Genomic DNA, 26,353 nt, shown 5'->3' with positions numbered 1-26,353 from the left:
GTAAACTCTTTTATTGTACATATGATAAAACTGAGGTCAACAGTGATAATTCAGTTCCATTTAATTAGTATGGGTTGAATGCCTAGTAAGTGCAATGATAGTTGCAGGCAGAAATGGGATGAGAAGAGATGTTTCCTCACTTTTATATTAATATTCTTTCCACAAAATTATGCTGCTACTCCATTTAAGATAATGAATAGTCATTTGCCAAATGGGAGAAAGAGGAGGACTAACCACAAAGAGGGCATTAAAAGGGAAAGAAAAGAAAAACAATAGAAAAAAACACACTCCCTCTGAATCATCAAAGAACAAGCCCACCTAGACATGCATATGAACAGGCTCTATTTGGTTTTTCTTTTTTTTTATGAAGAAAACAAAAATAAATAAAATGTTTACCATTTTAAAGAATGGAAAGGTTGACATTAGCTTTTGATCATCCTCAGTGTCCATGTCAGACTTTTCATGGCATATAACCAGCTCAGCTATAAACCCAGGTTATAGACATAATGAGAAGAGTGGGAATTAAAAGATGAGATTATATGACTATTTGAGACACTGGGTACAAGCTCTAGGATCATAAGTGTGTTTAAATCTGATTCTTTAAGCCACCTAAAGCTCTGTGAAGACACAGGATGATCCACATTCAAAAATCACTTAGTTTTATTTTGAATAGAGACATATAGCATGATAGACCATTTTCAATTATGAGATGGCTCAGAAAGTGTGTATGAATTCAGAGAATGTTGAGACCCTATGCTTTGCAGTACTGAGAATTTAATCTTTCATTTGAAAGAATAAAATCTATCCAGTGAAGTTCCAATTATAGATTTCATAGTGAATTTCACTTATTGCTTCCTGGACCTATCAATTCCATTAATGGATGAATATCTCTTCTGAATCATAACTCAGTAAGAAATGTTACTATTTTATCAATGATATTTATATCAGAAACAATAAGACAATGAGTCTGAGTCCATTCTGCTTGGATGCACTGGTCATTTATGCAGAGCAACTGGACTTCTGGGGAAAGTACCAAAGATAATCAAAATGCATACGGATATTAAGATAAAATTATATGCTTTTCATTTCAGACAAACCAAAAGGGGTAGTCGGGAGAACAGAGCTCTGATTTTTATAGTGCAATTCATTGGGGGTAGGGGTGTAGGAGGGAAAGTAACCAACAAATTGTCAAATAAATTTTCACAAATCCTATAAAGCAAGATTATAAGGGTTCCTAGTTAATTTGGCCAAAATATAAAATAAAAATAACTGACCTTTGAAGCATTTATAATGACTAGGATTCAACATAAAAAATAAAAAAATTTTGCTGGCTTAATTTAGGATTTTAGAATATTATTTGGAATCATTTAACAATATATCTGTAGATCAAACTAAAACTAATACAACATTATATATCAGTTATATCTCAAGAAATTATTTGGCTTAAATACAGTACAAACCCTTTTACACTTAACATAATTCCTGGTATAAAGACAAAATGCTTAATTAAGCCAGTTAATAGTTAACAACCGTCATTGTCTTCAGATTTGCTGTGAAAGGCTAACGAAACCTAAACCAAATCCATCACTTAAATTAATATGCAGTTTGTACAAGTCCTTAGTATACTTAGGGAGAACTCGTTTAAAAAGAGTGAATCAATAGTATTTTAGAAATACATGTTATTCCATCCAATAATGAATTCTATGCCTTTTTTCTCCCACATTACTCCACAGTACAATCTTTGAAACTCAAAATAATAACTTCAATTACAATTTTTACAATTTTTAAAATGTGGCTCTTTAATAAAAATGGTTATAAATACCAGGTGAGATTCTTTTCAAGTCCTACATGTGATAAACTTTAAGTAAAAAATAAATGTCATACTTAGCTATAACCTTGTTACAAGGAACTTATTCTATGGATGCTGATATATCTCAAGATATATTTGGGATGCGTCTTTTGGAAATACACATGAACTATGATACTAGGCTTTAGTCACAATTACTTTCAACTAAAGAGTTTTAACCCAACTTAAGTACTTACTAAAAATATCAACTTTTTTCCAAAATATTTAATTTATACCAAAAGCAGGAATTTGCTGTATTGAAATCAGTCAAATGAATGTGAACCACAAATCTTGTTAAGTAATTCCAAAAGAACAGTTTCAAAACTGCTTCCAGTAGTGACCATAGCACTGAAATGTAATATACAGCCTCTCAAGAAAGTTGTATGGAAGTTTATCTAAAAATTCTTCTTTAAAAAAAAAAAAAAATCCTGTTTATCTCTTATACTCATTCCCTTTATAACTGTAATCATTCATTTGAGGTTTTAGATATAAAAACCATCAAGAAGAGTCTTATTTAAATTTTAGTATTTCTAATTTTAAACACTACAAATTTAAAACAAATCTTATTTAATTAACATGGGTTTAAATGATACCTGTAGGTTAGAGTGGGAATGGTTCTGTTTTTGAAAGTGACAGAAAAATGATTTTAACTTGGGAAAAATATCTAAGTATTTATAAAATATTAAGTACTCTCATACACAGGCAACAAATAAATTGCTCACTCGGATGAACTTCTAAAATGTATTTTAATTTCATTCCAAAAAGAAAATTTCTAGATACAAATACATCTCATTCAATCACATTTTAACATACATTCAGCAACTTAAAATATTATAAGGATCTAATATTTTTACCTTTTATAATCTCAATATATTATATATTTAATATATAATATATATACAATACATACAGGTAGTCAGCAGGATTCCAAAGTAATTTTTTTAAGTCTGATCAATATTGATAAATATTTTTAGACTATTAAAAAGAACTATATTTAGGATCATAGAATGAAATAAAATATGGGAGTCCAAACCTAACAGCAAGATTGCAAATGTTCATATAGCCAATCCTTTTAAAAGATCCCTCAAGTTGGACAGAATACCTTTTAAAACAATACTCTTGCTACTCTTAAGCAGCAGTACTTGTGCACAGTAAGCATGTACATTTCCATTAAATTTAAAATTACTATGTAGCTTTCTTTACTGTAATATACAGTAGCTATTTCTTTCTTTCTGTTGGATTTTCCAATTATTGTTTGAAGAGTGACTAATACATTACCAACAGAAGCAACTTTAGCTCCTTTCCCTCCCCTAAAGCACGGCTCAGTTTGAAGACTGTTCTATAGGTAGCCACTAGGAATATTAACAGTACCTTAATACCATTAAGAGCAATCAATCAATAACTGAAGTCATATGAGAAGTTTCAAGACTGCTAGAAGTTTCTGTAAACCAAGGTAATCAGAAGTATTACCCTTGTAGATAGCCCTCTCACATCAGTTAATACAAGGAGTTAAAATTCCAATGCCTCAGTATAGTAGTTAATAATCTATTCTGTAATCTTAAATATTATACCATTAATTCACCCTGAGAATACAGAGGAAGCATTTAAAGTAAGATACTCTGATATGTTTCTTGTTTGCCTTTGAATTTGCTTTCTTCTGGTTTTCATCAGCCCTTCAAGGGCACAAATGTTTGCATTCAAAGTGTGACTTGGATATCCACTTCTGCTAACTGAGATTCATGCCACAGTCAGATACTGGTGATAGAAAAGCCCAAAAAGGCTTGTAGAAAAGAGACAAGCAGCAATCCACCAGGTCAGAAAAGACAGAAGTCCTCGAAAAAGCAGAGGAGTGAAAATGTTTTTTAAGCTGCTTAGTGCCACTGTTATTTGTGTAACAGTTACCTTCATTTTCCCTTCAGCAGATGGTAATTCAGAATAAACAGAATTGGAGGACAGACTATTATCTGCTGGCAAGGTAGAGACTGATTCTGGATAGATCCCCCAGGAATGATTACCTAGAAAATTCAAGATGCAAATAAAATGTGAAGAGCAACTAACTTCAAAGTTTCTTATTAAAATAAATAAGCACATTCTTTAACTTATATTTGAAATTAAGAACAAGAAATTTAGTAGCATAGCAAATTATTTTACATTGAAAATAAAATAAAATAGTGAATCTGTCTATAACCTGGTAAAAAAATTCACTTAACTTGACCAGACTACATTCTGGCCTTATCAGTGAAAGTACACGTAAAAGGTAAAAAGTCTAATTTACTTTTAATTAACTGCATTAAAATATGGTAAAATAATAAAAACAATTTTTTCCTTGTATAATACATGAATCAACTACCTCTACTGGAGTAACAAGGAAAGACTCAGTAACTTCTTAGAAATCTTTTCTACCTCTAGAATATCAGAATAAATTTCTTTCTCAGAAATTATCAATGACTTCAGTGTAAGAGGCTATTAATAGCTTCCAGAAATTTTTTCTCATATACTTTCTTATGCTGGATAGGATATGAATCACATAATTTACAATTGAGCTACTCCTTTATGTTTCATAGATTCATAAAGGACATTTACATCTATCATCAGCTCTGTGGTATCTACTAAGCCTACTCAAATAAAACTTATAGTTCTTCTGGAGTTCTTAAGCCCCTACATTGGTAGACTATCTCATCTAAGATAGTTCTTGAATAATTACAGGGACTTGATAGCTTATAAGTGAACAGACTTATAAGGAGAACTTTGTTCTTCCACTGAGAAATCTTTATTAACCTAAGTTATCTAAAGTAGAACTCACCAAAGAATTCTGTAATTCATATAAATTTGCAAGTACCTTGTTTAATAACAAAATCTTAAATCATCCTCTTACCACCCAAAATAACTAAGATCAAGGATGTTCACTTAGGTAACTCAGTAATTAGGGAGTTAACAGTTAGCAAACAATCCTTCTAAGTAAAACATGTTCTAAAATAGTATCAGCCTGAGTTTTCAAAACCAAGAAAACAAATCAACTTCTAGAGATAAAATTTTCCCATGTTTCTTCTTAAAACTTTTAAAGTGACAAACAATTTTAAGGGACGTATTTATTCATAGGTAACAAAAAGCATTATCAGTTATAGGTAGAAAATAAAGCATGTTTCCCAGTTGCCAGAGCAGGCCTACCTAGTGTTTTCAAAAGCAGCGTTGTATGAAGCAGCATTACCAGAGGAGCCATGTACTGCAGTGCAATGACACAAAGGTAGTAAAAGACTCGAGCAACCTGCAACCAACAATATTCTTAAGTGTTTAATACAGCTGACATGCTATGAGCAAATTAAACTTTCATATAATTGTCGAACTGAATTGTCTAAAAGCTAAGTAATCCTTTCAGGGGAAGGAAGCTAAATGGTAGTGTTTTACACTTCAATGTAAATGCCCCAAAACTGACTTCAGAAAAGCTCAGTTTGAAGATGTTTTTTAAAATGTGAAAATATTAAATTCCTTAAAAATAGCTTGTAAGTGATTAATATAAATTGGAGAAAATAACCACTAAAATTCAGTGTTTTTTATTCACATACATTTCATAAAATCTCTAAAGACAGCACCTAAAACATCAAATTAAACAATAGGCAGTCATATGTGAGCATAAACCCCTCATAAATAAAAGCCTTTTAATCCCCATTCCATATGAACACATTCAACTGAGGTGAAATTATGGAAAGTATGAAAACATACAAAAGTCAAAACAGAACAAAACCTGAATCTTGATAAATACTCCTGACTATAAGGGAGAATAAAAAATGAGGACCCAATACCCAATGACTGGATTATAGATCCAGTCTACTATCAAGGTGGATGGATTCCTAGTACTTTCCTTCTCTGGACTCCCCATTAAATTAACTATTTATGTTTCATATTCAAGTATTTGGAATAATGTTAAAAGGAATAAATTTAATCACTAAAACTTTGAGTTATAAAGGCTGGACAATAATATCTGTAATATCTTTCAAATCAATTTGGGAGTCGCATTTAGCAATAGTAGATATACTATAGCTTTGTGACCCAAACTGCATGATATTTAGAGCACTTAAGGCCGGAAGAGGAACTGAGACCCTCTCCTCACTTAGCCAAACTCAGATCAAGGTCTTTTTAACATCTGTCAATTTAAAGTTATCCCATTTATTTACAATAAGAATATTTCGGGGTGAAATTACTGTTAAAGGAAACCAAATATTTGTTTTACTTACCTCATAGCATTCGCTATTTCTTATTCTGACTACAGTGTAAAACTTACCATTTTCTGTAGCTCAACCGTACTGATACGCCCTGCTTCTTTCTTCATCTGATCCACACATTTCTGGGCTAAGTTTAAGTAAGCTTGCAGGTGACTACGCATCATGGCCAAGCGTAAAGCACACAGCAGAATTATTAGCCAGAGTCGCAGAGTATCGAATGTAGCTTCTGTCATTCTACAGACAAAAAAGTTGATATGGTGCTCTCAAAGACTAAAATATGCCAGCACAGTTACACATGCCAATGTTCACTGTATATGAGCTATAGGAAATCTATACTCAGCCACAGTGAAAGTATAAAACAAAAAGTATCCCACTCTACTACAGACTTAACTATATAATAGTTTCACTTGCTTAACAGAACCAGGTAGATAAAATTATCATAGAAGTAAAGTAGTAACAGATATCTAGAAGAAAAATGTGGAGAAATACTTGAGATCCTATTCTCTATTCACTCTCCTCCATGGAATACAGGATTGACTGTGAAATGATAAGAGAAGTTGGGTGATCTTAGAGAAAAGGAGAAAGGAAACCTCAGATTGCCTGTGGAACTATGAAGTCAACAACCCACTTGTTACTGGCTTGAATTTTGTCTGATTATATAGATATTCAAATAGGATCTTTCACTCTGCAAATTCCTGATTGGGATCATTGGAAAAGCAAGAATTCTGATTTATTATGAAAAAATCAGATGCCTCAGATTCCTCTTCAACAAGTTCATTTAACCTATGATATGCTGAAGCTGGCTCAGTTCTGAGCAATTCCTCAAGGCTACAGTTAGGATTCCAGGTGAGAAGATGTATCCTTCAGACATTTTTTCAGAAACTATACTACTAGAGAAGGATGCCTTAAAGGACTTTAAAAAAGAGATAACTTCTGATATCCTTTGGGGTTTAATGTTTTTAGAAGATCATGGTTTCTGCTTTGATAAAGTATAACATTGTGAGCAATTAAAAAGTAATGTCTAGACAATGCTGGGCATCTATTCTAATCACATTAGGCACTTAATATGTGATATAAAATTCCAATGGAAAAGCACGATTGACTAGGAAGAATAAAGGCATAACTTTTCACCAACACATTTCCACTATAATGAACAATGAAATAAGAAGTCATTCATGTGAGACTGAAAGTACACAAGACATGAGGTCATTCACAGCCTTGAACCTTTCCAGATGGCCTGTATACTGGGCTCCCTGGAGTTGTACAATAAGGAGGTTTGACTGGTAGCATCCTGAAGACAGCTATAAGACAGACTTTGACAGTAACAGACAACAGAAATGAAGAGAATGGAATAAGGCAATGAATCAAAAGTTAACTGCTCAGTTTATGAGCAGTTCAGGATTTTAAGATAATAGTCATTAAATATTACCTTCAAATTCAGATTACTTAACTAACTTCATAGAAAAGATTTGGTTAGTTCATCTGATGGGATATCTCAGGAAGGAGACTGAGCTGGGATAAAACATACAGGTGAAGAACACGCAGAAGAAATTTCTCCAAATTCCTAAAGCCATTCTAGGTTTTACTGTATACTTTCTCTTTTGGTTTTCTTCTTACAAGGTCACGAGCACAAATGGACTCTGCCCACATTTTATTTTTTGATGTGATATCAGAACACATGGATGGATTTAAATACATTTTCATGTTGACATTGCTTTTTAACCATTTTTGCTTCTGCCTACAAATAAAGAACTTTCCACAAAGCATTTAGTCGATGTGACAGACGAAGAACCTGTCATTTGCTTTCTTCTTCATCTCATTCTCTTTGATTGATAGGCAGCCATTCTTTCTCAACCTACCACATGGACTTTGGATTTCAAACAAAATAAAAAATCTCCTTTATCTAACCACTTAATATAATGGTCTGACAAAACACAATAGGATGGAGCAAAGGTAAGAATGTTTATGAAGCAGGTCAGAAATGGGGATAGTACAAAGGAAACAAAGCTATAGGAACAGGATCCTAAGTCTTTGTGCATAACAAAATTTTTTCTGTAATTTAATATATACCCAAAGGAAAACTCCCTTATCCCCATTTCCTTTAAGCATAGTATTTACTACTAATCTGCAAAAGTTTAGTCAGGCTAAAAGTGGGAAAGAAATGTTGGTATAACCACTAAATGCTTTATATACTCCAAATCTGGCTGAATAACCTTAGCCAAATTATTTAACTTTTAAATTTCTTATTTCATTTATAAAATGGGCTGAAAACAGCAATCACAAATAGGGAATTACTGTAGGAATGAATGAGATAAAATATGTAAAGTTTCAATACCTAGCATAATAACTGACTTATGATGGATGGATCATAAATGCTAGTTTCCTAGTTTTACTAATTAAACTAAGGCAAACATAAAATCAGAGAACATAATTACAGGAAGATAAAATCTAATTTCTATGACCAAACTTCAAGGAAGGACTGGGAATGCTTTCAGGATCAAAAACATGAGTTAGAAGTTTCTGACATTTTGTCTAGAACCCTTGGATCCTTAGGTTTACTTTTAAACACTTAGTGAATCTGTCAAGTTAAAATTATCATTAAGGCTCAATTTATGGGGAAAAAAACCACAACTTCAATGGATACTTACCTAGTTCAGTAAGATTAAAGCCTTAAAAAAAAAAGTCATGATCATCACTGATTATATATCCAAGGCAAATTTGTACCAGGTTATAAAAGAAATACACAAAATAAAATGCATACTAGCCAAGGTTTTCGATTTTAATTTTGATGAGGCAAAGCAGTGAAAGAACATTAAGCACTTACAGCTGGTTGCATTACATGTGTTCTTTCATTTAATTCCAATGATAACTTTGTGAGGTACATACTATTATCTTCATTTTCCAGATGGGGAAACAGAGGCTCAGCAAAGTTAAATAATCTCCCTCCAGTGACAGTTTTATTGAAGATCAGAACTGGGATTGGAACCAGCTCTTTCTGAATCTTTCTATTACTCCAACATAGTTCTGTAAGTCCAATGAGTTAACGTATCAGGTACAGTTATTAATATCTTTCAATAAAATGTTTGTTTCCTTACCATAATCTTCTATTAAAATATAGTTTTCTAATGGGGAAGTATTACCTAGTATTAGATAGTAATGTTAAGATGTGATTTTTAAATTTGATAGGTGTGATAATATTGTTGTGTAGGAAAATGTCCCTTTTTTTGAGAGGTGCATAACAAAGAACTGAGGGATAAAAGAGTTATGCCTCTAATTTACTTGAAAAACTACTTCATCAAAATACAAAACAAAAAAATACAAAAATTTTAACTTATAGGGGTTGAATATATATATGTGAGATGAGAATTTTAATTTATACCACACATTTTTCCTCCGTAGTTTTCACAATTAAGAAAAACAGAAGAACTGTCTTCAAAAGAGGCACAACAACAGAAAAAAGGTTAACAAGTGAATATTAAATAAGAAAGCAGAAAAATCTTACAAGTGTATAAGACACTAGCACAGGGTAATAATTATTCGCTTTCATTAATAAAGATCACAAAATGGTTAAACAATGACTTATAGCTTCAACTTTGTAACCCATCTTTTAGCATTTCTATTAATGTTTTAAAAATAGTGTCCTATCATTAAAAAATTTAAATAGTATTTTGGAAAACAGTTTTGATTATATAATGAAACAAAAATTAGTCCTCAAATACCCATACTTACAAAGGGACACTTTCTTTACCCAATGGTGGGTTCATAATGTAGTCTTTGGTGATTGGTTTTACCCAGAGCAGAACCATAAATAAAGGTGCCAAGAAGTTGATATGAAGTAATGTTCTGAAAGTATGTAAGAAATAAATATAAAAATCCAGAAACAAAATACACTAATAAACTACAGGAACTTGGGACTTACAAAATACAGGTAGGAACTTACTTTCAGTATTCTGTATTAAGGGTCACCATTATTTCATATTTATCATTATCACTTAACACTGATTTGAGCCCTTGCAAATTACCTCTTTAATTTTTCAGATGAGAACATTTTAGATCCAGGGAAGTTAAAAGACCTGCTCATGACAACAGTAACAGAGACATATTCAGCTCTAAAATCTACATCTGTTCATGTCTATTCTAGTATTCTCTAACAGTCCCCTACTAACTCCCTGACTTAATACACAGGTTCTTAAATGATTCTCTAACTTTCACAGTCAATGAATCCTATAGATTCTCAGTATAGAGTTATTTTTTTAAACTTTTCAGTGCAGTTGAAACAAACTGCCTCCTTATTACTTACAAATTAAGAGACAGTGATTAGCAAGGGTCATAATACAAGAAGACATAAAACAGATGGAACCTACTGAAACAACTTGTAACTGAGGAACCTTTAGCTATATAGTGATCATGTATAATGTTTTAATTACATTGTTAAAATCATAAGTGATTCACATATTTTTATTACTCCTTGGAGTATTATCAACATACCTGAAATTAATTTCCTTATCCTCTACAAATTAAGAAAATTTACATTACTCCTGACAAGGCAATACACCTAACACAACAAAAGGTTTCAGGTCTGAGCTAAAACTTCATTGTTAACTTCATTGTTGGCCCAAGTTTGTTTCCTATAGACACAGATGACATAAATATTGTTCCTATTGTAGAAAAAAGACAAATTCTTCAGACTATACCATATACTGCTTTCATTATCAACCATGCTAAAGAGTTAAACTGGGAAGTGAGTTTAAAACACACACACACACACACATTTTTAAATGTCACTACCATGCACACGACAGTGATCTATGTGAGGAAATAGGGCTGAGTCAGGAAACCATGAGCACCTGACAGGGAAAAGTGGAACTCTGGTTCTAAGTTCTGGCATTAAAACAAGTACTAGTGCCTGGCCATGGAAGTGAGGAGAATGCTGCTCTTTGTGCCAGTCATGCTACTCTCACAACGGAACTCACTTGCCCACACTGTTGTATCAAGGCAGAGTACCACAACACAATGGGGGCTGCAGTAAACTGAATAAAAATTAAACTCCAAATCTCCAAAGGGAAAAATCTTTAAAAGAAGCCATGTTTTACTGAAAATTAAACTAAAAAGTGCCTCCCCCACCACACACACTAAATGCTTTAAATGTTTTGATAAAATAGTGATTCTTTCATCCCAACCCTGGGCAAACCACCGGGTGTGGGGAAGAAAGCAGCAATATTAGGTATGCAGTGTTGCTAGGGAACACACAAGTATCAAGGAGCAGCCCACAGCGGTTTCAGTGGCTGGTGAAGGACTCCCCTCCACCCACCCTTTCAGTTTATTTAAATCATAACACTGGGGTTAGTGGACTGAAGTGTGTGTACAAAGGTGGGGGGGCAGGTTTTGTTTTAAAAGAAGCTATTAGGGAGACGGATGCTGGGAGAAAGGCAAGATGTAGCCAAAAGCATGCTCGATAAACAGAGGGTAAGAAAGAGGGAGTGTGTACTGGGAGGTGAGAAAAAGTAAACACACACACAAAGCTTATGTAGAAAAATGAGGTAAGGAAAAAATTAAAAAGACTGTCAAAATAAAAATAAATGAAAATGACATACATAACAGAGATAAGAATGTGAAAAGACTAGAGAACCTGCATCATTAAATACAGGGTTTTAAAGAGCAGAAATGTTAGGAAATAAAATCATTCAGAGATACTTAATGACTATGAGTACATATTTCAAAATGCAGTATTTTCAACTTGGGTTTCTACTGTGAAACAAGAAGACAAGATGGAAATTTGAATCTAGATATGAACTGAAAGAGACATAAACCTGTTGTTTTGTCAAGGTGTCTATATCAACGACAAAAAAAAATCTGTCAGAAGCAAAAAGAATATAGTAAATGGGCTTTGAACTATATGTAGAGATTCAAGTATGATTTTTCCATTGGAGAACTAAAATAGAATTTGGTAGTTAAAAGTAATCTATGAAATTTAACATTGTACAGTATTAGCAATCCCAAAATAAAATAATGAATTAAACAAATCTTAAAACATCAATAATTTAAGAAAACAAACATCCCTGATGAATACAGATTTACTTTAAAGAACTTTTAAACAAGATATTATAAATAAACATATTAAATTATCTCAATAAAATTTAAATAATTAAATTTTTAATTAAATGTTTGACTTAAGGAAATTTTCATTAGATTCTTAGTGCAGTTGTAGAGATTATAATATCATAAATATGGACCTCTAAGAAACTAACATAAATATTGTTACTTCCTTTTAATAGGTAAAACAGAAATTTAGTAAACGACGGTATTTTTTTTAAACACAGGACTTAAAATTTTACAGTAGAAAGAGAAAATTCTATGACAAAATATTCATTTTTATACAATAATTATTTCATTACAATAATATACCTTCATTAAGATGGAAAACATATATTTATCTGCATGTGCTTATGTACATTTTCCGCTTACTGTGTAATTTTTTCTGTTGCCAAATTCAAGGCATCTAGATGCATTTGAGCCAGCCGTAATCCAGGAAATGTCAAAAAAGCCCCAATGAGTGAACAGAAAACAGCCAGGAAAAATTTGAAAGTAAGTTTTGAAACAGGACCCCTAAAAATAAAATATTTTAAGAAGCTGAAAATTTTTTAAAGTTAACTTTCTACCAATTTCCTTTCTTCTAATCAATTGTATTACAAACCACAATAATAATAGTAATATAAAATTAACTTCTATGAAGAGACTTCTTTTCATTGAATTATAATGGATTTTGGAGAACTATACATCATGAATCTCTTCAACCACATTTGTAACAATCCAACCTACATGTGCCACATAGAATTGATACAAGACTCAAATAAAATTTAGTTTCATCTCTGGTGGCAGCAAATAAAGTCAAGTAAGAGCAAATCCAAATAAGTTCTATGAAAGATACTAAGTTTATACAAATGTGAAAATTACTAGTAAGACTATTTCTACAAATGACAGTTCTATTTTTAAAAAACTCCTTCACTTCACTGCTTAAAAATGAAGAACGACTTATAGTAAATGCTGTTTTTCTAAAAGTATAAATTTAAATTTAAGGAATGCTTAATTTTTAAAAAACTTACTGAGATTCTAAACCTTGCTTTCCAAGAAACTGCATCGCACTGTCTGAAAAATTTGTAAACCCTGTAGAGGAAAAAATTACTCTTAATACAGAATCTTTCTTTGGAAATAAAATGTTAGAAAACAGAGCATTTTTAATTTTGAAGTGACTAGCTTAGTTCTTTCATGTGCTAATTAATTAGTATGTTATAATGCAATAAAATTTGATTAGCAGGAACAGTCTTTGAAAACATCCATTTGATATTTGTACATTCTATGCGTGCATAAAGTTTGCATCTTTATCTATGTGAGTAAACTTTAGCATTACAGAAATTTATTTAACTGTAAGGAAAAAATTGGGAGGGGTCAGCACTATTGAAAAAAGGTAACAAAAACAAAACTAAGGAAGATTTTACTTAATAGTAAAGGTTATTTAGAATATTATAGAATATATACCTCAAGGCTATTTTTTAAAATATCACATATAAAATTTAATACTGAAGTCAAAATTAACACTAAAGCAACACTGATTTTAAAAATTGTATAAAATTATTACCTGTTTCAAGTCCAAATTCCAAATAGTTTTCTGTTACAATCAAGACTGCCATTGCTTTCACAAAGAAAAAAAATCCAAAGGTAACACAGACCGATCTTTCACCACCATCTTCTACTTTAAAATAGTGTGTAGTTAATGAAAATAGAACTTTGCTGCAGAAGGAAAAGTTCAGGAAAAACCACAAATAACTGTGGGAATTAAACACAACCATCTATACAGGAGTTGAACTCCAATAAAATTTGACTACAACATTTGTTTTGATTCTACACCATGCATAACTACAAGATTTCCTTTGGAAGGAGTGAAAAACTAATGAAAATCTAAATAGTCTTGCAGGAAATGGGACATTAAAAACAATAAATTTCTCAACAAAGCAAATCTAAGTGAAGTTTGTAACATTTTTAAATTAATCAAAAGTGTACATATACACATTAAGTTGTAATTAGGGAAAATAATGTAGTTTTAGTTTATATGACTCAAATTTTACTAGGAGTTTATTATAACCATTTTATGAAATAGGTTCTCAGTAACATGAAAAGCCAAAATACAGGTTAACTTTAGGGAACTACTTTTTATTGGGACTGTTTTTTCAAGTAGTTTATACAAAATTAAACACACAAATACACATCACAGGAATTATCTGTACATCATCCAACAATTCAGAATTTGAGAATTACTAAGCTACTGATAAGCTGTGGGATAAAAACTGTCTAGGATCACTACTTTACAACATGATTAAACAAAAAACTGTACAGAAAATTCCCAGTTGAGTGCTCAAAAACAACCAAAGGTTCAACATGTTCACCTACTAAAAAATATTTAAATATTTTAATTTTACATGAAAACATTAAAAAGATCATTTTATCTGAATTCCTCTCTTAATAATTGATCAATTCAGTGGATGATCCAAAGATTAACTCCAGATTTCCACTACACCAAATTGCTCTTCTAGAAAGCATAAAACCACTAAACAAAATAAGGTGCTTGCCAAAAATTGTTTTAAAGCAGCTCTTTCATAAACTATATATCAAGCATAGAAACAATAACACCTGTCATTTAGCACTTGCCAAGTGCTAGGTATTAGTTCATTTTTTTCATCCTCACACTGGCCAACTACTATCATTACACATTTTAAAAAACTGTGGCACACACCGCTACATTAGAAGCAGTTGAAATTTAAAGCTAGGTGGTCTGGATCCAGTCTATTCACTTGACAACTTATGATATTGCCTCTACAAAACTGTGATAGCAGTTTTAAGTTAGCAATAACTAAATTAAGTTACATGGTAATTTAGCAGTAACACACAATATCTTTTATAAACATAGAGCTGCCATGACAGAGGTAAATAGTTCAAACATTCTCATAAACAGAAGAATCCTTATACAGTAGACTGGGCGAGGGTAAGGACTCATGTTTGTGCTCCTTAAAAGGAAACTGCCCTTTGTTGCCCTATTTAAAAACAGTCCATACAGTTATTACCCATTATCTTCTAGAAAACTATCTAGGATACTGGATATAAATGTAGAGTCCAAGCTGCTCTCCCTGTAGGCACCTTTCCTAAGCCAACTTCAAGGTAATACACATGACTAGCTGGCATTTCTCAAACTGAATTCGAAATAAATCTCCACTAGAAAATAAACTCCATGATATCAAGGATTCTTGTCTCTTGTGAACTTTTGCAGTGAAAGTATCAGAAGAATGCCTGGCACACAGTAGGTACTCAAACAATTGGTGGATGTATTCTGCCACAGAAATAATGTTGCACAAGGCAGTAGAGGTAAACTGAAATAGTACTAATTCTTTGCTTTAACTGTAAATAGACCTTTAGAAGAATGGTATCAGAACAGTTTTTTTCTGGTATAATATACTCAAAATAAAAAGCAATCAATATAGAAAAGCTTTAGTGTAAGATTTGCCTTTATCATTGGTAATAACAAAAAATAAATTTATTTATCACTCATGGTTATAAATTTCAAGGATTTTCTGGGTTTTACAAAGGCTATGGATTGTTTTCCTCAGGCTTATTTAGTGGATAGTTCCCCCTTTAAAATATTTTTTTTAAAAACTAACTAAAGGAATAGCTAATCTTTACCCACCTATTCTCCAGGCAACTATGCCTCAGAACACTGTGATGGGAACTATCTTTACTAACCTCCTTCAGTCATGCACCTGATTTTTCAGTGAGTACCACCCCCTTCCTGCCTTCCATCTTCTCAACTCAGTTAATTCCACTCTGGCTAATCTCCCCTTCACACAAATCTCTCCTTTTTCACAAATACCATGATCCAAGATAAATACTTTCTCAAGTTTGTTTTCCTAATTACTTACTAGCTATGTATGGTATTTTCTTTGAAAAAAAAAAATGGTCTTGTATGCTACATTATAGGACCAAAGAATTTTCATGAGCTAACCTTGGGGGCAGGGGAGCAGTAATACCATTTATAGCATTATTTCTCTAAAAAAATACAAAAGATTATGTAACTTCCAAGCATTTTAGAATACAATCTACATGTAAACTGGAACTGATTTGCTTTTAATGAAGAGCTAGATGATAACCTCTGAGCTTTTAGATAAAAAAGACTCCTATATGTTTTCATATTTGCTGTAATGAATATGATTTAGGAAACATGACCAGAAATACATATTATTAGAGCTTCAGCAAATGAAGACATTTAACCAAGTGTTACTTTCATTCTCAATGTCTTCTTATATTCACCATAACTCAGGTTGTATATATATATAATGGTCAAGTATCTGAACAAATTATTTTTTAATATAAGAAATAAACAAGCACATGCCACTGGTTTACAATTATTATCCTACCAAATATTCAGCTCCCTAACACACAGTATCTAGCTCAACTTAACTCTACATTACTCTGGGTACAGAACAATACAGAAATCTGGAACTCTACTGAAGTAAAAAGGCTAATCCACATAATAAAATATGTCAGTTTTTCTTTGATATTGAGCCCTAGGGGAAAGGGGGAGCCAAATTATTTTTATAACAAGGGAAATAAATCCTCTAGTACTCTAAGTCTGCAAAAGTAACAATCTCTGCAAATTACAGAATAAATTTAAGGAGTAATGTTTACATTCCAGTTATTTTGCATTGTAGTATTCTGTGATGTTTCCATGTGTTATTCCTTCAAAATTCTTTCTAAAGTCACCTAACATTATTGTACAAATTTTCCTAAGCAGATTTGTCAATCTTCTTCCTGTTTTGTCTAACAGATACTAAATTATGTGTAAGCAATAAGAGTATACTGCATCACTGCACAAATTGGCATGATTTTATATTAAGCTTAAGTAGAATTGTCAAATTGATAGGATGTCAATTTCAATTAAAATGATCAATGGGTATTTTACAAAGCACATTTAGTTTCCATGTCATTTAAAGATGTAATGTGAATTTTTGAAAACTTTTCTACAACTTAATCACTGCATACATCCTATTACTATTTTTATCTCTTTTTCTATAATAATAATACCATTCATTTCAGAGTTTTTGCACTTATGCTCTCATTTCAAATACAAACACTGGTAGTCTATAATTGCTTAAATAAAGACTTTCCAAGGAAAGAATTAGGGAGATTATATATCCAGGACAGGACCCTGAAAGTAATCAAGAGTCTCCAGCAAGGGGAGATAAAGGCAGAACCTGCTCCATCATAAGTGCAAACCTATCCCATTAGCTTGGGTGAAAATACATTGTTTATAATGAAAGATGCTTCTGAGAGGAGCCAGCTGTGTGTACAGACAGAAAAAACATTATAAAGCATTAATCTAGACCATCTTGAATAATCTAAGCTCTTGGAATAGTTTTCTAGTTAACCAACGCAATAAACACATATTAGTTTAAATTTACATAATGCTTTTTTTTTGTACTTCTGCCACTTCAATTCAGTATTTTTTTTGTTAAAGTATCATTGCTATACAATCTTATGTTGGTTTCAAATATACAACACAGTGGTTCAACAGTTACCCATATTATCAAATCCTCACCCCCTCTAGTGTGGTCACTATGATTTACTTATTTGGTAGTTCAATTAATAAAGAAAAACTACAAAGTTAAGACTTTCTTGCTTAAACTACCTTACTTTTCCTCATAGAAGAAAACAAAGTACTATAGATATGAGTCTATGACATAATTATTTTTTAATTATGCAGTTTTAAAACCATAACTCATATTTATGATTAATAACTGAAATTAATCACTTTATTAAGAGTTGATGTCAGGTTAAGAAAAATTTGAAAGCAAATAAAAAAGGAAAAAAGACCTAGTTTTTAGATAAATAGGACTACTGCAGCTTTTCCCCATGAGAATAGTTTTTGTTATATTGAAGTAGAGAGAATCTGAGTACCAAGTTTTCTAAGAAAGCAAGTTAGGAACAATTTTACAAGTCTTAAACTTACATCTAAGTTTCAATATTCAAGATGGAGTTTATGAAACAAACACTAAGAATGGGGGCAAGATTCTAGATGTTCAAACTTTTCCTTCCATATTCTGAATCCCATGTTCCTTACTCACTTATCTCTTCTCTTCTACAAAACTTAAAAAAAAGAGAAACAAAGCTGGTGGTTCACTTTACTAGTATTAAACACTACAGGTCCATCTCTTTCTTGCATTATTAGGAAGAACTTACATATTGGGAGAGAATAAGGGAAAAGGAGTAAATCCAAAATATATATATATATATATCTCCAAAACCATAACTGAACTGCTTTTGAAATCTAGCTATGATCTCTATCACTATCTGATGGCCCTACACCCAGGTTGGAAAAACAATGCTTCATTTTTACTGAAAATGGATACAAGAGTCTATAGAGAGAGAATTTCTAAATCCTTCACTTACTTACTAAAAAGCAAAAAAGCACCTTTAGTTAAAAGTGGTATCAGATGTCCAAAATGAAATTTCTCAAAGATTACACCTACCAAAATGTTACCATAAAATGATTACAAAATGTCAACACTAAAGGGAAAAAAAACAAAATTAGATGCAGCCTAATCCAGGCATAAAGCATGATCTTCTTTATATCACTAATACTTTAATATAATCCTTCACCACAAACACCTAAAATGTTATAATCCCTGCATCCTCAATTCATATTAAATACTGGATAAATCTTAAAACCAAGTATTTATTGAGTCCCACATTAAAACAAAACCATCCCATAACCCAATGTAAAATACACATATATGTTCAAGCTTTCATTCAACAGTCCCCAAACCTCCACTTAAATCAAAGTAGTGTATTTACCATTCTCCTAAATTTAACAGCCATATTCCATCTTGGATTATAACATGTATCTCAACTACCCCTTCTTTTCCTTCTACCTAATCTGAGACTCAACTCAAGTTTCACATTCTTCATGGCACTTAATGTTACCTCTCCAACCCAGACCACTCTCTTCTTCTGAATTTACAGCAATTACTACTGTAATTCACTTGCCAAGTATATCATACGCTATTTTAAACCGTACTGTGACATAGATGTGAAGAAAGCATTCTCTAGATTTGGAATGCGTGGCTGAATTGGCTCTACTCTTATTATGTGATCCTCCATGTGAAGCTAATTAACCTGTGTCTCCAGTTCATTTGTAAAATGCAATTAATATATCCACCACCTCAGAGGGCTGTTTTGTAAATTAAACATTTCTTTGTAGTTCTCAGCAGTAACTTGATGTTTTCTGTATAAATGACTTAAATACTCAACTTCTAATACCAAAATAGGAGAATGTACACAGGGACAAATGGATTACATAATGATAAAAAAACAAAGTTTATTTACTTCTTATACAATTCCTAGTTTAAATTTTTTAACCTTTCCATGAAATTTTAATCTAACAGGTGAAAGATTCTACAAAACAAAGCAGTGTGTTATAGGCTGAAAACAGAGGTCTAAGTTGATCTATATATAAGTAGAAGTTGGACTCCCAACTCTCCACTCCCATTACCTTCCTGTGCAGCCAGCTAACAAACTACATGACTCCAGCAGAAGACTAAGATTTAGCCTTTGAAGAAACTGAACCTGAGATATAGTAGAGTTTAGATTAAGGCAACTATACTGAAAATGGGATAATTAAGTGAAGGCCTACATACTCAAAGGTGTACTCACCTTTGAAACATGTGTAGCAAGCTTGCATACTCCAGGTGAGGAGATTAGAGACCCTCCTCCAGAGACCAAAAGACATCCCCCTCCAAAAGACCAACAGATAGTGATATGAGCTAGCTGAACCAAACCCAGCTTCAGCGTTACCTAGTTATTCTTCAGTAAAGATGGCCAAGCCCTACTTATATACAGTTTCCAATTAACTTTTACTGTGTGAATCCTCAATATACAAGAAAGACAAGAATGCCCAGACATTAGAGCAGGGTTCAGAAAACTTTTTCTGTAAAGGACCAACGAGTAAATATTTTAGGCTTTGCAGGCTACATACAGTCTCTAGCATATTATTCTGTCTGCTTTTTAATTTTTTTAAACAACCACTTAAAGAATGTTAAAAGACATTTTCAACTCTAGAGCTGTACAAAAACAGGATGCAACTCAGATACAGCAGGCTATAGTTTACCAACCCTTGTATTAGAGCATAGCCTCTTATGTAAAAGATGAGAAAAAATTAGCAATGGGGAAAAAGTAACTCACAGAAAAGAGAGATGATACAGGCAGCAGAATAAAAAGTTCCACATATAGAAATAGATACATATGTATGTTTATACATAGATATCTATACACACATTTTTATTTCATAAAGCTAAGCAAAGATGCATCTCTAAAACATGAGCAGGATGCTAAGAAAAAGGAATGCTTAGATATCAAAAACAAGCTCAAAAAAATTATATGTAGGACAGGCAAAATAAATGTGAAAAACTAGGTTTGAAAGATAAAGTTGAGAAAAGGTTCCATCAAGGAGAAAGAGTGATAAAAATCCAGGAGGTACAGTATCAGACTAATGAAGTGAGAAAGAGAACAGGGGTAAGGGGAATTACAGAAGGGAAGAAATTATCAAAGACATAATAAAAGATATTTCCAAACTTGAAGTTTCCAAATTACAAGAGCTTAGCAGAAGTCCAGCACAAAGAATGAAAAGATTCCCAGCATGGTACATGATCATTAACCTTCAGAAATCAAACAAATAAAGAGATTGTAAAAACTCCCTGAGAAGAAAAATAAAGCAAAACAAATCATACTCAAAGGATTAAATATCATAACATTGTACTTCTTAACAGCAACATTTGAGGTTGAAGACTACAGAGCAATGTCTTTCGTATTACTAAAATAGACATTAACCTAGAATTCTATATCCAACCAAAATACCAGTCAAGTAAGAGTACAGAACTAAGACACTTTTAAGATGACAAAGTCTAGTTACCTCACAGGTACACTTTGACAGAAAGCTCCACAAAAACGTTTGAATAAACCAAGAAAGAAGAAAACACTGAATCCTAGAAATGGGAAATTGATTATGATAGAAAGGCAAAGGGAATTCCTAGGATAGTGACAAAAGTAAGTCCCAGGATGACAACCGTAAAGCAGGCCTGCAGTCTAGATAGAAGACAGAGAATACAGATCTTTAGGAGTGTATCTCCACAGTGGGGGAAAAAAAAAAAAAAAACTAATACAAGTTGTAACTGACCTTGTGGAAAACAATACTGAAAAGATAGTGGAAATGATTAAATAAACACTTTTTAAAGAAAAAAGTAAGTAAAACTTAAAAAGATGAAAAAATTTGCAAAATAAACTGTAATACCTTATAATGCTCACATATAATATTTATGTAGGTGTAATAATCACTGAATACTAATTTCAGTAACAATTGTAAAGTTAACTACATTAAGAACATAAAGGAGAGGAAGCACAGTTTAAGATGATGGTATAGTTTTAGGAAAGAAAATTCTCAGCTACTGTAATTGATGAGTCAGTAGTATAAACACTGTATTTAGAATTACAAAGATTTTTAAAAGTCAGAATAAACAGTTAAAGCACCTAAAGAAATGGCAAGGGCATAAAGAAGGAGATCCTTACTTTTTAATATAACACTTTTAGTACTTTTTGACTATTAAACTATACATATGTATTATTTGATAATAGTCAACATTTTTGAAAATTTAATCTATATTTTAATAAAGTCTTGATCTACAGTGTACTGACTCTGGAAAAAAAAAGTACATTATGTTCTGGAATTTAATAGAAACTAAACTACAAATAAATTCACAGTATAAAGAACATATGTATATTTTACCAACTTTTTCAATCTTACGCACTGAGACTATTTCCACATCCTATTAAAATAGAGTGAAATATTAATGATGATTAAGATTAACCAACTGTTAGAAAAGATTCTTATGCTTGTGAAACACTATCATCATAAAACATTAAGATTTCAATATAATCTAGTCCTTCACTGCAAAGACCTGATAAATATATACCTAGAACAGAACCATTATCTTTAAAATACAGGTTTGAAAGGTTAAGTTGAGGAAAAGTTCCAATAAGCAGAAAGGACGATAAATTGAGAGGGATCTGAATAAATTTGGGCTTTTAAAAGTAAAAATCTCTGAAGAAAAAAATCTGAGTATTTTCCAGCAATAACTCCAGTGCCTAAAGTTTGTTCCTCAACAAGAATTGTGCAAAAATTTGCTGAACCAATTGCAATCTACCCTGGGATTTTATTTTGTAGAATTTCATCATTTCCACTTGAAACTCAATTGCTTATTCTACCAAACTTTTAGAGCCTATGTGTATTTTATTCAATTAATACATAGATGAAACAGTAATACATGTTAGTAGATTAAACAAAAACCACCTAAGGAGACAGGCTTTTGTTAGCATTATACATATCAGAATATAAATCTGGCTTTTTTTTTTAAGAGATAGGCAAAACAACTACACTGAGCGCTTCAATGACAACTGCATTGATTTTATTTTGAGACCACTTATAGGAACTTCTGTACTAGCTAAAATAGCAATAAGATTTCTTATTGAGCTACTTATCAAATTTCTCTAATACCTATATAACAAATTGTTTTGAAATAAGAAAAATCCTTTTATACTCTAATCTCATGAGTATGCTTATTAACGAGAAATAAATAATAAATTATACCTAATATAAGAATGGCTTTCAAAATAAAATAAAACTTCTTTAAGAGTTATTTCCTTGGAATCTGTTCTTTCTTCATAAACTATCCACAATTTCCAAGTAAATTAGTATACTTATTTTTGCCCTTTTGTACATAACATTATGTACAATGTAAATTAACATTATGATAATGCTAAAATGAGGCTTCTATGTTTTAGACATGTATAACAAAAAACACTTATTAGGTAAGAACATGGCATTTATTTATTTATGGCTTAATGGAAATAATGGTCATGTACCTTTCGCTATGAGTAAGCTCTTCCCTCTACTTTTATCTTGTTATTTTTATTTTCATAGATCATCCTGTAAATGACTTCCATAAAGAATATATTAGCAAATATTCAAAACTGCTTATGCAAAACTACTGATGCTAACAGTCATTTTCTTTTTCTTTAAAATGTTATTTTTCCTTTTTAACCCTTCAGTCCTAACTGAATGGACCACTTAAAGTGCTAATTTATTTTGTTTTATGTCACAAAATCCCAACCCCTAAAATAAAGGAATGTTTAGGGGTGGGATATTTTTTTCTATCACATGGCTATGTCTTTAAATCTCTACTGTCAAAATTTTTAGAAGTGGAATTAGTACATGCAAATACAAAAATTACAATAAGAAAGAAAAATCAAGTACAGGTGAGAAGATTTACTCAGTAGGAAGTATCTTAAATATATTTATCTTTGAGCTAGAAGAGCTTTCAAAGATGAACAGGCTTAAATTTTAGTTCTAAAAGGGCAAATTTCTCTCAGATCTAGGATAAAAATTTAAATAACATATACTTATCAAGGCACTACTATGTTTCAGCTTAGTTTATACTTACAATGCTTTAAAGACATAAGTCTCATATTAAGAAAATTTCTTCTATACCCTAGATCTTGAAATTATTCAAAGGTACTTTACCAGTGCCTTTTTGAAAAAGAAACAGAGATCATATTCTGATAAATACTTTGTTGCTAATAAACAAATCTAATGGATAGTGTCCTAAGAAATAAAAGTAGAGGTTTTCATACAAGTTTCTCAAACATTTTTCACAAAATTGATGATTATCATGTTTCCACTCACCTAAGCGATTTTCATGTAAACTGAAATTTTTTCTACTCTGTGGAAGCAGAGTATATTCTCATTTTTGTGACCACTAACAACAATAACAAAAACACTATTTTTTATTCTTTCTATTCAAATAGTTCAACCTCCCACACCAATTTTCCTATAAAAGGCAGCCAAAATACTCAAACTTTGCATTCTCACTGCAAAGAAACCTAGAAAGTACAGCAATAATCTGCTACAGTATGTACACTGAAAATTAACAATAAGCACATTAATCCTATGACCTATCAAGTAAAATCCTTTTAAAAATAATCTGATCCTGTCTTCCAACATTAGAAAACCAAACAACCAACTTGGACAATTTTTAACTATATTTTTTCATATTGTCTTAGAGATGAAAGTTCAATTACCTTTATTTTACAGAAAAAAGAAAAAGAAACTAAAATTCTCTCAGATGTGAGCAAAAAACTATTATGCATGTTTAAAACCAATCCCACAAAAAAGCTTATAGCCAGCCTCAACCCTGCCAGATTATAGAAAGAAATTAATAGTCAAAGATTTTGAAAGTATAGAACACAGGTTTTATTAAACAAAAAAAAGGAAACAAACAAACAAGATTAATCAGGATTAAAAATAAATCAAAACAATGAAGGCTATCCTTACATTTGTATATTCAGAAGTAAAATTCTCATGCCCTAAGAAAAAAGTTATACTTAATTATAAATTAATTAAGAGAAATACAGTTCTATCTCCAAAGTAAGTTCCCTATGTAACTCTAGGTTTCTGACCTGAAAGGTGATTCATTAGGTAGCATTCATGACACAAGAGATCTCCAAAAAGTTTACTAATGAAACAAACCTTGACACACCACGCCGTAATACAAATTTTTAAGACAAAACAAGTACCTTGGTTTAGATTCCATAGTTTGACTCTGTTACTTTCTCCCTAGGAGGCTTGATATCTTATGCACTTCCCTTCAGGGTTTAGTGTTTTATTTTTCTTATTAATCTAAAGAAGGACATTTTGTAAAGTAAGAATACAGTAAAATTTAGAATCTTTTAAGGAACTGAGAAAAGGTGACTAAATTGTGTTAGTTTACTGTAGTTTTGTCTATCTTCTACAGCAAACAAATGCAGTATTTCACTTGTAGATTAATTTACAAATCTACATACAGAACTGAATTATAACACAGAAAACCTTAGGATTTCTTTCAACTTAAACCATTCACAACTTTTTGCTTTATACAAAATTTGCATGTCTGGCAACCAAGGCAAATTAAAATTTAAAACATAGCCTTAAAAATATACATAATAAAATTTTGTACCTTAAACCATCCACACTGTAAAATACAAGCACTGTGGAAATGTGACTAATGATCGAGTCCTTTAATCAAATATAATATGACTATTGAGAAGCTTTATCATTTTTCCTAGTTTTCTTTTCAAATTCACTTAAAATTAACACAATTTTACTCTGTGATACAGCTTATTCATAAAAAAAGGTTCTTAAGAAAAATCCAGATTGTATTTTAATTTTTAAAAATTTTATTTCCATAAAAGGATCCCTGAATTTTCTGTAAGCACAATTTTAATTTTATTTTTCCTTTATTCATAAATGAAAATGATATGATATAAAATCAGTAGACATTTCTCCAGTGACTCTAACACTTCATGGGCCATTGTGCAGGAAAGACGATTACTACAACTGCTTCACCCTCACTGTTAAGGTTTTCTTTACCTTTTTCTCCCCAACACCATGTAACTTGGCATAAATGGAACTGGAACACAGACTGGGTCAAATAAGGTGGTTAGAATTACAAATGAACAAGAGAGTAAAGCTGAGAATTAGTTTGAGTTTAGAAGTGAGATTGGAAGCAGGTGTGATAGCTAAGATGCATGTACAACTCATATGAAACAGAAAGCAGAGCTGATGACAAGAGATGGCTCAGTTTTAGGTTCCAGGGTTCAAGATTTTAGTGTCACACATTTTAAAGTCATTCTCATGCTTTAGAACTTTCACGATTTTGTAGAAATTTTCATTTCTGTCCTACTGAGTATGTCAAATGAAATTCATGGGAGGAAAAACTAAAATGGCCATGGAAATTAAAGTTTTCTTCTTCATTTTTAGGTGAACCAATTATTTAAGTTTGTAAGTATCTAATTGTGGGACCACTTTAACAAAGGACATTTCATCAGTAACAACTGCAGAAAATTTCTGTATCAACTGATGTATGTGTAACTCTGGACTTAAGTGGAGCTATTGTCCTATGTAATCAATAGAGACATGTGTTTGACTAATAAGTAGGCACACACAATAAGAAAACAAAGAGAAGCCAGACAGAGGTCACTGATGCTAGACTCTGCTCATAGGGTGTGAAAGGCATACTAGATATGTTATAACTAAGATAGAAAGTCTATAAACAGACTCTTCCTTGATGTTAATCTGTGTATCTGGTACTTAGTTCTG

The 26,353-nt window shown here is 31.7% G+C and overlaps 1 protein-coding gene across 10 annotated transcripts in view; it reads right to left on the bottom strand.

Annotated features, from left to right (window-relative positions):
- Positions 1 to 2,402: 2,402 nt before the first annotated feature.
- Positions 2,403 to 26,353, bottom strand: part of TMEM161B (transmembrane protein 161B) — a 65,924-nt gene continuing 41,973 nt past the window's right edge. For 6 of the 10 annotated variants that reach the window (XM_036925645.2, XM_036925650.2, XM_057493631.1 and 3 more), the window contains 7 exons: positions 13,703 to 13,854; positions 13,170 to 13,230; positions 12,532 to 12,672; positions 9,796 to 9,909; positions 6,126 to 6,300; positions 5,015 to 5,111; positions 2,408 to 3,861 (listed from right to left, as the gene is read on the bottom strand). In XM_036925645.2, the coding sequence (XP_036781540.1) occupies positions 3,584 to 3,861; positions 5,015 to 5,111; positions 6,126 to 6,300; positions 9,796 to 9,909; positions 12,532 to 12,672; positions 13,170 to 13,230; positions 13,703 to 13,854 (1,018 nt within the window). In that variant the 3' untranslated portion in view covers positions 2,408 to 3,583. Of the gene's footprint in view, positions 3,862 to 5,014; positions 5,112 to 6,125; positions 6,301 to 9,795; positions 9,910 to 12,531; positions 12,673 to 13,169; positions 13,231 to 13,702; positions 13,855 to 19,821; positions 20,528 to 26,353 lie in introns of those variants that run through there. The other 4 variants (XM_036925648.2, XM_036925641.2, XM_036925651.2 and 1 more) reach the window with 4 other exon arrangements.

The sequence above is a fragment of the Manis pentadactyla genome, chromosome 2 (genome assembly GCF_030020395.1).
Source record: "Manis pentadactyla isolate mManPen7 chromosome 2, mManPen7.hap1, whole genome shotgun sequence".
Classification (NCBI taxonomy): Eukaryota; Metazoa; Chordata; class Mammalia; order Pholidota; family Manidae; genus Manis; species Manis pentadactyla.
This window is presented reverse-complemented; position numbering and strand designations above follow the sequence as displayed.